The sequence below is a fragment of the Triplophysa rosa genome, linkage group LG19 (assembly GCF_024868665.1).
Source record: "Triplophysa rosa linkage group LG19, Trosa_1v2, whole genome shotgun sequence".
In the NCBI taxonomy this organism is placed as follows: Eukaryota; Metazoa; Chordata; class Actinopteri; order Cypriniformes; family Nemacheilidae; genus Triplophysa; species Triplophysa rosa.
The window spans coordinates 4,325,304-4,339,234 of NC_079908.1; the positions used below are offsets into that span (position 1 = coordinate 4,325,304).

At 37.8% G+C, this 13,931-nt stretch overlaps 1 protein-coding gene across 1 annotated transcript in view; it reads left to right on the forward strand.

The window, feature by feature from the left end:
- LOC130570011 (rho GTPase-activating protein 26-like) overlaps positions 1-13,931 on the forward strand; it is a 103,699-nt gene that overhangs the window by 64,414 nt on the left and 25,354 nt on the right. The window contains exons 8-15 of the mRNA XM_057360060.1: positions 331-460; positions 958-1,058; positions 3,888-3,982; positions 8,042-8,120; positions 10,370-10,406; positions 10,642-10,707; positions 10,794-10,868; positions 12,985-13,069. Coding sequence (XP_057216043.1) covers positions 331-460; positions 958-1,058; positions 3,888-3,982; positions 8,042-8,120; positions 10,370-10,406; positions 10,642-10,707; positions 10,794-10,868; positions 12,985-13,069 — 668 coding nt within the window. The remainder of the gene's footprint in view (positions 1-330; positions 461-957; positions 1,059-3,887; positions 3,983-8,041; positions 8,121-10,369; positions 10,407-10,641; positions 10,708-10,793; positions 10,869-12,984; positions 13,070-13,931) is intronic.

The window sequence follows — 13,931 nt, forward strand, 5'->3', positions numbered from 1 at the left end:
GTTCATTATCATATGCACGAAGCATCTATTATATAAATTTATTATTTATTATCAATTATTATTTAAGTACTATCTGCAATCCTTAACTCTTTCTCTGACTAGTTAACGTTTGCTCACGTTTCCTTTATTAAGTGCCACCCAGTGGAGCCATGACGTAATAATGCTTGGAAATATATTTAAAGCGTCTTGTTTTATTAATGATTTAAAATATCGATGTTTGGCTCCAGCGTATCGATTCTCGTATCGTACGGAGGAGGACGACAATACATCGATATATTGTCCCACCCCTAGAGTGTATGTATGACTGTGTGTGTGTGTGTTCTCTTGCAGACGAGGAACCGGTTCGAGAGCACGAGATCAGAGGTGGAATGCCTGATGAAGAAGATGAAAGAAAACCCGCACGAACACAAGAGCATCAGCCCGCACACCATGGAGGGATACCTGTGTGTGCAGGAGAAACGTATGTATTTACAACAGTAGGGCGCTGGATGTAAATAACTCATTTGTTTTCATCAAAAAGTATAAAACCTTTGAAAATGAAGCAAAATACAAGGCAGTGTGATTTCAAATCGTGTGTAATAGTCGAATTTCAACTGAACAAAACTCGTTTTATGTTCATATTTACAAACTGTAAAGATTTTACATAAGCAGCAATGCATCATGGGATTAGTAGTTCATATACTATAATTGTGTTTAAGGACACATTTTTAATTTATTTTATTTGAAAACAAAAGTTTGCGATGTTATGCTGCATTGTTTTGTTCGCTTGAGCTCTTTATTTAAGTATATTTGGAAGTCTATAGAGAACCAAGGTTACAGGAAAACTTGTACAGTTACTGTTTTGCAAAAAAAATTTTTATTAAACGTTGTGCATTATAAAACCTGATATTTGGTCTTCCTTTGAATCCTTTTCATTATTGTGATAGAATCACTAGTTAACTGTTGTTTTGTTTACAGGTTCCTTCGTGTCCACCTGGGTGAAGTACTACTGCATCTACCATCGAGAGCCCAAGCGCATGACCCTGCTACTCTTCGATCAGAAGTCTGGGGGTAAAACTGTAAGTGTCCTCTCTTTTTTCATTTCTCTCTGTCTCGGACATACATCCCCTCTTTCAGTCCTGCACTCAGCTGGTGTGACCTTTAAATGGAAGAGCGGATGCTGGCAGTGCTTGTTTTTTTGTGCTGGCACGAAAACGAGGAGCTGGCACTCATGTTGGCATTGTGCCCGTCCCACTCCCCGACGCCACACATGGGTCAATGTAGCGACCACATTTGGATTGATTAGAATGCCAACGCACATGATGACAAAAGCCCAGACCCCCCCAATGATCACACAAACCTGTAAAGTGCAGCAGAAAATCAAATGGAAAATGCGTTTTATTGTGATTGTCGTTTTTCTGTTGCAGAACAAAAACTGCATGGTGAATCTTAAAGGGATACTTCACCCAAAAATGAAAATTCTGTCATCATTTACTTACCTTCGAGTTGTTCCAAATGTGTATAAATGACTTTGATCTGTTTGGTTATAAGCATTCTTCCACATATCTTTCTCTTTGTTCATGAGAACAAAGACATTTATACACAACTCGAAGGTGAGTAAATGATGATAGAATTTTCATTTTTGCGTGAAGAATCACTTTAACAAGGGTTGGGCAAAAACTAAAAAAATGGATCAAAAGTAGGGGTGTAACGGTTCAAATTACTCACGGTTCGGTCACGGTTTTAGGGTCACGGTTTCGGTTCGGTTCGGTTTGTGCTATGTTCAGGGAAAAGGGACTGCTGACAAATAAAAATAAGAAGAAATAATCAAGCTACAAGTAACAGCACCAATGAAACAACAGAGCAAAGCAGAAAATAAAATAAGATACTGTATAATATACCTTTTAAGGTAGAAATGGATTAAAAAAATTAACATTATTATCAAATAAAACACAACATTGCATATGTACAAATTAAATAAAGACGAATCATAATTGAAGTTACAGAAGCTATTGAGTCACAAGCAGTAAGTGATTTCCTTGACTTTTAACAGACAGCAGGAATATGCTGCTGTCGCTTTAAGAGAAATGAAACATCCAGTACACTGATACTGTACGCATGCGTTGTTTTTCGTCTGTTTCATGCGTTCACTTAAGACATAACCTACTATGTTTGTTAAGATACTCGACAAGAGGGGCATGTTGACCTACTTCGTGTGTGAATCTGTCCGTTTAAGCGCTTCAAAGACAACTCAATATTTGCGCCATGTCTGAGACTTTCCTTGTGCGCGCTTCGGATCTTCTCACAGCGCGCAAGCGAGTTTTCTTCTGCATCATCTTGCACTTAAATGTTTAAATTGGCAAGGCTTGAATGAGTGTAGTTTAAACAGCAACATCTGCACTCGCGCGCTCACAACACCCGGGTGATGAAAGCATAAATGACTGGTCGTATTACAGCATACGTCAATCCTATTGAAATTTGTCTACGTTATTTGATTTGTTGTAGGTATTAAATGTGTATCCATCGACAAACATACATTAGCTGAACTTTGTCTGTTTTACGCATTGTAATTTTTAACGAACCATATTATAAATGCGTCGTCAGATTTAAGATGAGCCGCGCAACGTGCCAAACCGTTGGTGGAGAACCGTGCAGTTCAATTTTTTACCGAGAACCGTTACACCTCTAATCAAAAGGGATGAAAAGTTTCATAAAAAAAGATGTTTAACATAGTCATATGATAGAGGTTATTCATGTTGCTGTGTTGGCCTAAATTCATCCGTTGTATGCTGTATGTTCAGTTCCTTTGGGCAAGAAGGATATTAATATGTGCTGTAATGACCCACTAAAGTCGTTCCAAATCTGTATAAATGTCTTTGTTCTGATGAACACGGAGAAAGATATTTGGAAGAATGCTTATAACCAGACAGATTTTGCCCCCCATTGACTACCATAGTAGGAAAAAATACAATGGTTGTCAAAAGTGCCCCAGAACTGCTGTCCTACATTCTTCAAAATATCTTCTTTTGTTTTTAACAGAACAAAAAAAGATAATGTTTCATTTTTGGGTGAAGTATCCCTTTAAAGTGATCGTTCACCCAAGAATCACACTTCTGGCATGATTTACTCATCCTAATGTCATTACAAACCTGTGTGACTTTCCTTCTTCTGAAGAAATATTTTGAAGAATATTTGTAACCATAAAACATTGACTTCCATTGTATGAACACAAAAACCACTGAGACATTTCTAAAACGATCTTATTTTGTGTTCCACACAAGAAAGAGTCATATACAGGCATTTTTCATTTGTATAAATTCTTTTTTTGTGTTTTGCAAAAGAAGAAAAGTCAAACAAACACCAGGAGGGTGAGTCAATGATGATGCAGCTTTTATTTTTGGGTGAACTGTCGCTTTAAGCGTTTCTTAGCGTTACGCAAACATTACATTATCACCCTCTTCGGTATGATCAAGATGACTTCAGATTACTACTAAATAGCCGCGAGGGAACACTAGAAAGCGGTCACTCAGCAGGGTGCATGGATGAAAAGATGAGACTGTAAGTGGAGAGGTGGTGGTGGAATGGGAGGGCATGATAGCGCTCTGGTAATTGACTTCACAGGCATCCGTTGGGCCTGTTGCTAGTTTGTGAAGAACTTGTGAAGTGTCCGAATAAAAATAGCTGGCCACATTTGAACCTCATACCTTAGCTGCTCACTTTAAGAAGTTACATGTATAGAGTAACCTGACACTTTGTCGTACATTTATATAATCTTCAATGTGATGACAGTGTAGTGGGTAAATATAGAGCATCTGCTCACACTTTCCTGTCAATGATCCAGGCTTACATAAACAAGAACGTTTATTGTTGCTGTCGATGCAATTGAAGTTTTCTGGTCTTTTTTTAAGGGAGATGAAGAAAGCTTCACACTCAAATCCTGCACCCGGAGGAAAACGGACTCCATTGAGAAGAGGTTCTGCTTTGACATCGAAGCCACAGACCGGTGAGTCGGCGGGACGCATATTCTCCACCAGGTGGCGCTTTGGTCCACGTAATGCCATTCGAGAGGCTAAACTTCCTGGCTTGTGCTCAGGAAGGGGGATGTTAACAAGGACTGGCAGGGCAGAAATACGCAGTACACTGCAGATTGCTTTGAGCTGTCAGAACTGTCGCAGTAACTGGGAAGAGATACAAAAAGTGGTTCTGTAATGGATCTGAGGTGGGGGAGTGTCCATGAATACCTTAGAATGTATTAGGTCCCGTCCCAAACGATGCACTGGGCGTTTGCGTCCGGTGACGTAATGTTGGACTTGGATCTTAAAAATTTGATAGAACAAGTTGCTATGGGAAAATAGTCTATATTTTAAAGTTAGTTTTAGATTGGTTTAAACTTAACTAAATTGAGTTTGATTTATGCCTAAAACAAACAAACAAGCTGGGGCGCTCGAGTCGAGTCTTGCATCAGCAAGCCAAATTCATTTAACGTTTTTTCTCATAACATTGTATGGACAGGTGAACTCTTGAAACTTAATTTAAAATGTAATGCGGTGCAAAAGTCCGAAAGCACACTGAAAATTATATTTAAATCCGGGAACAATGTTTTAGAGGTTTGAAGAAAATAAAAAAAATTCTAGTTTGGTGGGACAGTACCATGTCTTGTGTGTGTGTTGTGTCTTGTGTGGAGACACATGGCTGTATGTTTTGACATTACGCCACGTGTCTCGTGGTGTGGTCCCGCCTCCTTGTTTCCCCATCATTATCCCGCTTAGTGTTCATTCCCTTCACCTGCCCCGTGTCATCTTCCCTTTAGTGTTAATTCTTCCCACCTGGCCCTTGTCATCACCCTCATTAGTGTTCCCCTATATCTAGTCCCAGTTTCCCGCTGTCTAGTGCCGGTTTGTCTGTTGTACCTTCGTCTTGCCATTACGTGCTATCACGTGAGTTTTTCCTGTCGTCCAAATTCCCTAGCCTTGTCTTATACACAGTTTGTGAATATAGTTTATTATGGACCTTCCTTTGTTTTTGCCCCTCCCCCGAGGGAAGTGTTGTGTTTGATTCGTTTCTTTAGTGTTTTCCCCATCGTGGGTTTTTATTTCAGTTTTGTACAAATAAAGTATTTTTGTTACCCCCCCCATCTGCCTGCGCTTGGGTTCTGTGCACAAACCGTGACGGCATTCCCCTAAGCCACAGAGCCTACAATACATACATACTGTGGATATCAAAATATAAAATAAATGGCCTGATAAAAGATCAATTCTTTTATACAGTATATCCAACTGGGCTAAATAGATTAAAAAATATTTATAAAAAAAAACATATTCTCCGGACCTCCGTTTGGAAGAAAATATAAAGGCTGGACCTCTTGGAACTTTAATTGAATACCCCTGATCTATTCATTTCAAGCGGGGCTACAGCTTAAACAGCTGTTTATGAGCACTGTTTACTCGTATTGCATATTTAAGTGAAATTTGGAAATGCATCAATCCTCCTTTGTCATCAAATTTTAAGTGTTTTTTCCCTGTTATTTGATGTAGCACTACCAGTAAAAATGTGTACATTTATATTTTTTCAACCTTAGAATAGTAGTATTCTTATCAATTGTAACTGTGAATTATGAATAAAAGCATGTAAAATCAATTTAAACTAAAATATGCTAAAATTATATTTTAAAAGTTTTAGAGTTGCCACCATTTGACTAAAAATTGCAAAATCATACACTTGGCATTTTATCATTCAGCTTCTTGAGGTTTCACCTGGGAAGCTTTTTAAGGAGTATTGAATGAGTTCCCATCTTTTCGGGCTCCTATCGGCTGCGTTTTCTTTATTATTTGGTCCAAGTCATCCATTTAAAAAAATATTGAAATAATTGTTTTTGGTTTCTAAGGACAGCAATTGGAAAGTTGGCACAATTTTATTTATTTTTTGTCTACAAACGTCATTTCAAAAATGTAAGCACACAACTTGAGAGTAATTTTGAGATTCATTTATTTTTAAGATCATTCGAAACATTTCAGTCAAGCGTTTCCAAACTTTTGTCCGGTATTGTGTGTGATGTCACGCATACAGAACTGCATAGTAGCATTCATATCTATTCTGCAGCTGCGATGAGAAAAATCTGAGTTTTAAATAAAACCACAATGTGATTGATGGGTGTTTCACCTGTGGGCATTCTGACCCTCTGGACTCTCACACTGGCTTTAAAAAACAGCCGTGAATGTTGGAAAATCATGCGGATGGATCTGTACCTGACACGACCTGTGTCTGAATTCACCGTTCACTCGTTCTGTCTTCATATAGTGGATGATGTGAATTGATTAAGCTGACATTTAAAGCATTACTAAGGCAACCAATGATGATCATCACCATCTCGCTGTCTGAACACAAGCATGTGATTTCACAATTTGGAAAATGGCAGGACAGACAGACAGTCCTAAAGATCCAACGGTGTTCAGTCTGAACAAAGAGACTTGTGAAAGTCAGACAGTGAACGATTGTTGTCGATGATGCTTACAGTGATTTAGCAGAACATGAAGTAGAAGGCAGTGTGCTCTCTGTACCTTGTATTGGAAAACCTCTTAATATTTCATCATGGCAGGTGAATCAGCACATAGACACCATTAAAGGGGTCATATGACTAAAACGAATAATGGTTTTAGATGTAATGCAATGTGTAAACACGATTTAAGGTTAAAAAACTCTGTATTTTCCACATACCGTGCATGTTTGTATCTCCTCTTTGCCCCGCCTCTCTGAAACGCACAGATTTTTAACAAAGCTCATCGCTCTGAAAAGCAAGGTGTGCTATGATTGGCCAGTTAACCAGTGCGTAGTGATTGGTCGAATACTGCAAGCGTGTGACGTAAATGTAACGCCTCTTGCTTTGGTACCTGATGTTCCAAATATGGTAATTGTACTGACAGGTACGCCCACCTTACTTGTGTATACATTTGGGCAGTCTTAGTCAAATCATACCACGAACTGACGTAGATTTGTGGGGGTGTGGTTACACGAGGCGTTTCAGGCAGGTCTGGGTGAGCATTCGCTTTTAGATAGAATGCATCTTTTGTTCCGAAACTTTAATTTTTGCAATTTTACGTGTCTAATATATGCCATGGACTTATAACACACCAAAGACACAGAGAAACACGTATTCGTGCCATATGACCCCTTTAACCTGCTGACGGCTGAAGGTTAGTCCACACCAGCTCGCACAGACTTACTGTAATAGAAGCGGCCCCGGTTTATTGAGTTTGTGGATAGACGAGACAAATTTAGGACAGTCCAAGAAATGTTGTCATTTTGTGGAGCTTGTATGTTTTCAAAATGTACTTCTTTACTTGTAGTCGAAGCAGACACATGGATAGCGATGAAAAATCTCAGTCTTATATAAGACTACAGTGTGATTTATGGGTGTTTCTTCATCTGTGGGCATTCTGACCCCGAGGACTCGCACTCGCTTTAGGAACGCTTTCTTTTTTATAACGGCCGTAAATGTTGGAATTAACGTCCAGACAGATCTGAACGTCACCGAGTGTTTTAAAGGATCCGTCTCTGTGACTGTATTTACACCGCTAACAAAAAATGCACGGTTGCATTCTGTGTTTAATGCTTCGAGACGCTTTCTGCCTGCCAGTCTTTTTACAAGCTCCCAGGGCAGCCCTTATATGGGAAACAGGAAGCTGACGCGAGGTAGTTTGTCATGCGAGGGTTTTGGAAATGGGGCGTGTCTAATTTGGTGTTTTGGTATCGATCATTTTTTTTCACTTTTTACTCTTTCAAACGTATGTTTTAATTTGCTTACCGGTTATTTTCAATAGCGTAAATACAGTATTTAGTAGACGCTTTTATCCAAAGCGACTTACAAATGAGGTAAACAATGGAAGCAATTGGAACAACATAAGGACAACAAAAAGCATAAGTGCAATAGAACTGGTCTCATATAGCCTACCACATTATACAAAGCTAAGTTTTTTTTTTGTGAAAAAATTTTTTTCACACTTTTTTGTGCATTATGATTGTTTATTACATTGACTAACCGTTGTGTGTGCGCGCATGTGTTCAGGCCTGGGGTGATCACCATGCAGGCTATGTCGGAGGAAGACCGCAGACTCTGGATGGAAGCCATGGACGGAAGAGAGCCGGTACTTTATCTCAGAGATCATACATTTGTTTCGCTCTCGCATCTGATAGACGGAGCGTTTCACTTGCGTTCTGAATAGGCCTACACCTGATAAACCGTATTCTCACTTGAACTGCATATTCATGAGATTCATAAGGGTCTCATACATATGCACGTTTAGACCCTTTGCTCTGAATTCAGATACAGCACTTTACCCGAGTGTTTTTTTTAGGACTAATGTTTCGGATGAAGTTGGGAGGTCTAAGCATAGTAAATGACGCAGAGATGGTTTCATTCAACGCAAAAACCTGCGTCACTTTTTCTGTCCACCCACAATCCAGTTTAACAGGGTATACACTGGCGTACTCATGAGAAAAATTGTGTGTAATATCTCAATTATTTCTCCTGGAGAGCAAATGGGAACTCGTCTCAGATATTTCTCCTTTAAAGTTTTAGAAGAGATCTCAATGATGTCAGAAACCGAGCTCAGATATTTTAAGACTGCAATCAAAATTCAACATCATTGAAGATCTTGATATGAACTTAAAGATTTCTTATCGAATTTAACCAAATTCGTGTTATTTTACCTATACAATCAACATTAATTGCACAGCTATTCTCTTCATGTATTTTTACAATTCTCATTTGTTTCTGTTTATATTTCTGAGACTACATCTGTGAAATGAAACAACTGAAAACTTCTCGTAAGAATTCCTGAGATATAAAAGAGCAACATCTAAGCAATAATCAATACATGGCGCAATTGTTATTCATTTAACTGCAAACACTCCGCCTTTTTCGCAACAGTCTGACATACAGTATTTGCCTGGCACATCGAGTTGATGCGCTGTTGCCACATGCTGAAAACAGGTGGTAAATAGAGCTTTGTTTAAAAGAGATGTTTGTGTTCATCATCTCTTGATCATGGCAGCTGAAATTATATAATTAAGTGATTATAAAATAAAAATGCGTTTATAACTGGGCAAATATTCAGTTGTGTCACGGCAGTTCAGATGTCTGGAGTGATGCTGATCCAGTGAAATACACCAGATCGCATCAGTGCGCCGTTTGATCAGCAACCTACCGCTTTAAACCAGCCTGCGAGCTGTTGAATTGCGTCCTAAACTAACACTTCTATTTTGGGTTTGTTAGCGTGATGGCCTGATTTGCATTATTTTTGCGTACCGGGTGCAAGACAGACAGTGCATTCAAATAAACAATTAGTTGATATTGGCCGCAATTTATTCCAAGTTAAAGTCTACACTGGAAAAAGTGATTTTTTTTGTCTTGTTTTCTAGTACGAATATCTGAAAATACTTTGAGTTAATTTGCAAAAACAGATAACTCTGTTTTTCGAAATTTTCAAAAAACATGTTTGGGGTTATTTTGATGAAGTAATAATAAATAAAAATACAGCTAACACATTAAAAACGTGATTTATCTGTTGTTGCAAATTATAACAAGATACATTGACGTCAGAAGTAAAATGACAAGATATCATAATATTAAGTCTCCTTTACTGAAAGAATTGGGAGTTTATGTTTACAACAATACAAATATTTGCCAATAGGTAAGAAAAAAGTTTTTTTGTGTGGAAAACTTATTTTTTTAAATAAAAATTTCTTTCTTAAAGCAAAACTTAAACCGTATCATCATTTTAATTCTTAGTTTTGTATCTTAATTTATAGTCATCATGAATAAAATGTAACAATTCTTATTTTTCATTTGCGCTGTTTATTATAATGATTTTTTGCCCTCATAACCTTTAATCGAAATCAGAAACTTTTCCTCTCCCTCCGAACGACATCTTTCCTCCGAATGTATGTACGTATGTCATCGCCTGAGGGCGGGGCTATACTGACTGTCCAATGGCAAGGCTTCCAACAATCCAATCAATTCCCAAAAGTCTAAATCAAGCCCTGCCCTACTTTTAACAATCCAAAAGCTGTTTTACGTCCCACTTCGGAAGAAACGTCATCATAAATTTTCTTTTCATGACAACTTTTCAACGAATTTTCAGAAATTTGTTTTAGAAAACCTGATAAAATACTAAGAAATATTTTTTGAATTGCGATTGCATCCTGAAAGCAATTAGTTCAAATACTATGAGCTCTGAAACACACAGCACAAATCTGCGTCAGTATGATGTGCTGAAACGGCATGTTTGCATTTGCCCACAAATTGGTGCTCATTACGTAAATTGATTTTCATTTTTATACGAAGCTGCTGTGTTAAAAGCCAAAACCATAACTAAAATGTCTCATCTCACAGGTTTACACCTTGAATCGTGACAGCCAGAATGAAGCCAGTAAGTGTGCTGCCAATTCAGTCATCTGCCATTGCATATTCTTGCCTGGTGGGGGGGGGGTGTTGACTCATAAAGGAACAGTACACAGAAAATAATTTATATACATTCAACCTCACCTGTATTTTTGTTCAGTACCACATGCCCTTCATTATCACTTTCATGAACACATTGTAACTCTTAACCGTGTTTGTTTTTACTAAGTGCTTGTTTGTCTCACAATGTGTCTTCAATGTAGTGGCTCAGCTGGATGTCATCGGCTTCAACGTCATCAAAAAGTTCATCTATGCCGTGGAAACGAGAGGTAAGCTAGTCTGGTGTTTCTGTACGAGCGTGCAGGTCAGATGGTCATGTGATTACGTGTGATGATGGTCTCTTGTGTTGTCACAGGTATTGATGAACAGGGGCTGTACAGGATCGTTGGTGTGAACTCCAGAGTTCAGAAACTGATCAGCATGGCAATGGGTGAGAGGCGACACCACGCTGGCATTCATTTCGATTAGCTTCAGGAGATTGAAATGAAATCGAGTTTTGCCAGACATGTATATTTTCCAGCTTTTAGTGTTTGGACTAATACCGTGTAGAAATGTGGAAGAATCCATACATTTTTTTTAACTTTCAGGGCTGGAAAGGATTTTTAGGGCAATAGTTCAAATATTTACTTGCCCTGCCAACATTTTCACTCATCCCACCACAATTTATCAGTAAATATACAGTAATTAAACAATTATGGGGCGGTTTCCCGGACAGGGCTTAGCCTAAACCAGGACTAGGCCTTAGTTAAATTAGGATATTTAAGGCGTTTTTAAAAACATGCTTTACAAACAAACATTACAGTGTGCATCTTGAGACAAAACAATCGCACTGATATATTTTAAGATATGCAAGTGCAAGTTGTTTTCGATCAAGATGCCACTCATTTTTAAAGTAGTCTGGGATTAGGCTAAAACCCCGTCCGGGAAACCAGCCCTAAATGTTTTTATACCGTTCACTTTGATCATATTTTTAGATTTTAATATGGGTTTATTGAATGTGTTTAATGACTTAAAAATTGGGTTTAATTTGCAGTAATTGTTGGGTCATACAACTTTATGACAGCTATAAATTTCTAAACACAATTTTACCGCAAAACGATGGTACATAGTGCAGAACATTATGCGTTTATAACCCGTTCCAACTGATGCTTTCAAGACCATCACAAATCATTATCACAGATCATTAAAGAGTATACAAACGCACAATAAAGATAGTAGCGCAGCAGTGAACCAGTAGGACAAGTCACATTACAAAATATTGTAATACTTTTTAATAAATTACGAGAATAAATCTGTAGCATAATCTCTAATAAGGGTCCTGATGTGCCAAAAATGTTTTTAAACATTCCAAAAATATAATTGAACTATATACTCAATATGCATTTTAAATAAGAAAGCTGATACAGTACATCAACAACCTATTATTTTTGGTATAATATTGTGATTTCCTTTTTCCCCTCAAGATTAGTGTTGCTTCAATTACATTTTTTTTACTTGTAACGTTACACTTATATTTTTTTATGGTTCAACTGCCGTCTCAGAATTTCTGCATGTTATTTTGTATTTTAGAAACATTACATTGCTCTGGGCCCAAAGTTAACTTCCGGTCTGTGTTTGTTGATCGGTCTTGCCAGTTGCTAATATAACTATTTAAATTGTATTTAATTTATAAGAATTTTAATTTATATTGTATTGGATAACAATTTAATTAAATAAACAATTTGTTGAATTTGATTGTAGATTAATTCTATTAAATAAACAATATGTTGAATGGGTCGTATAGGTTTAGCCAAGCAACGGTTTTCGACCGTTAACCCAAAGTAATACTGGCTAGACATACTTTTAACTTGCTAGCTAAGATAATTTACGCGCTATTTATTTTGCATGTAATCAGAAATAATCTACAGGGACACTATTCTTTGCGGATGTGTGCCGGAAGTTAAGTTCAGGCCACAAAAGCGTGCATGCGCAGTCTATGAAAATCAGATTTTTAGAAGTCTGACATTTTTTAGAAGTCATGTGATAGTTGAACGCATTGACCGCAAATGTTTGGCACCTCGCTGAAGATGATGTATCTGATATACGTGCCCCTCCCTTTCTGCATAGTATCAACACACCACAAAATACCATACTGAATTATTGCCATTATTGTTTTTACAATAATTATCACCTGTTGAAGTTCAAACGCACTCTGAATACTCTTGTCATGCTAGAGTGACAGGAATGCCGCCACACCTCGTGGTAAAAGCAGATGAATAGACTTGGGTGCTGTTGTGTCGCTGGAAGGGAAAGCACCAGCCTTCAACTGTCTCTCTCTAGGAGAATTATTTTCTTTGACAGTTTTGCTTTAGGAAATCATTGCGATTCTGCTGACATACGTACAGTTCACTGGCGTATATCATATATTTTTAGATGCACTAGAGATACTGTAGATCTTTCATGTGTGATAACTGCACATCATATGACTTCACAGTATGTACAGAGTAGTGCTTGTTGACACATCAATCAATATAACACCTGCTGCAACTATGTTATTCTGTATTTAGACCCCAAAACCTGTGCGGATGTTGAGCTGGACAGCACAGAGTGGGAGATCAAGACCATCACCAGCGCTATAAAGCACTATCTGAGGTACCAGCCTGACCACAGCGTGTCAAAAGCTTTCACCTGCCTCCATTTGCATTGGCTCCTGCAGAGTCAGCACGATCGCCCGCGGGCGTCACGCAGGGCGTTGAACACGTCTCCCTATCAGCTCCAGCTGGATAGAGCGACTGGAGGCTTTTTTCTAAATTTAACACTGAAAAAATCTCAACTCGGTTTCAGACACGTTTCTGGTACGAGCATTACATTTATGCATTTGGCAGATGCTTTGTATGTTATCAGTTTATGCGCTCCCTAGGAACCAACCTACAACTTTTTCAACCGTAAATGAAAATTCTTTCAAGTTACTCACCCTCGTGCCATCCCAGATGTATGACTTCCTTTCTTCAGGCGTTTACACATGGGCAATTTTATTAAAATGCAGACATGTTATGTTTTTAAATGGGACTCACAATGTTGAATCGGCAAACAACGCATACGTCCATCATTAAAGTAATCCAAATGACTCCAGTGGATTAATCCAAAATGAGATATCTCCGTTTTTAAAATGTTTTCAAAAATCATGTTTTTTATTGTGCATTCCAATTAATATCAATCAAACTGCAGTTGGTTTGTTTTGATTTAAGCCATAATAACAAACAAAAAATACAGCTAACTAACACAATAAAACACAATAAAAACATAACAAAAACATGATTTTTGAAAATTTTTAAAACGGAGTTTTTAAAATCTTATTTTGGAACCAAACTCTTCTTCTGAAGTTAAACAGTACGTTTGTAAAAGAAAATTTTAAATATTTTGAGATTGGTTGGCGAAATTGAAATGTTATCAGTTCATCGGTACTCGAGATTCAAATGGTGGTACATTAATAACTTTAAATCTATTTAGTCAT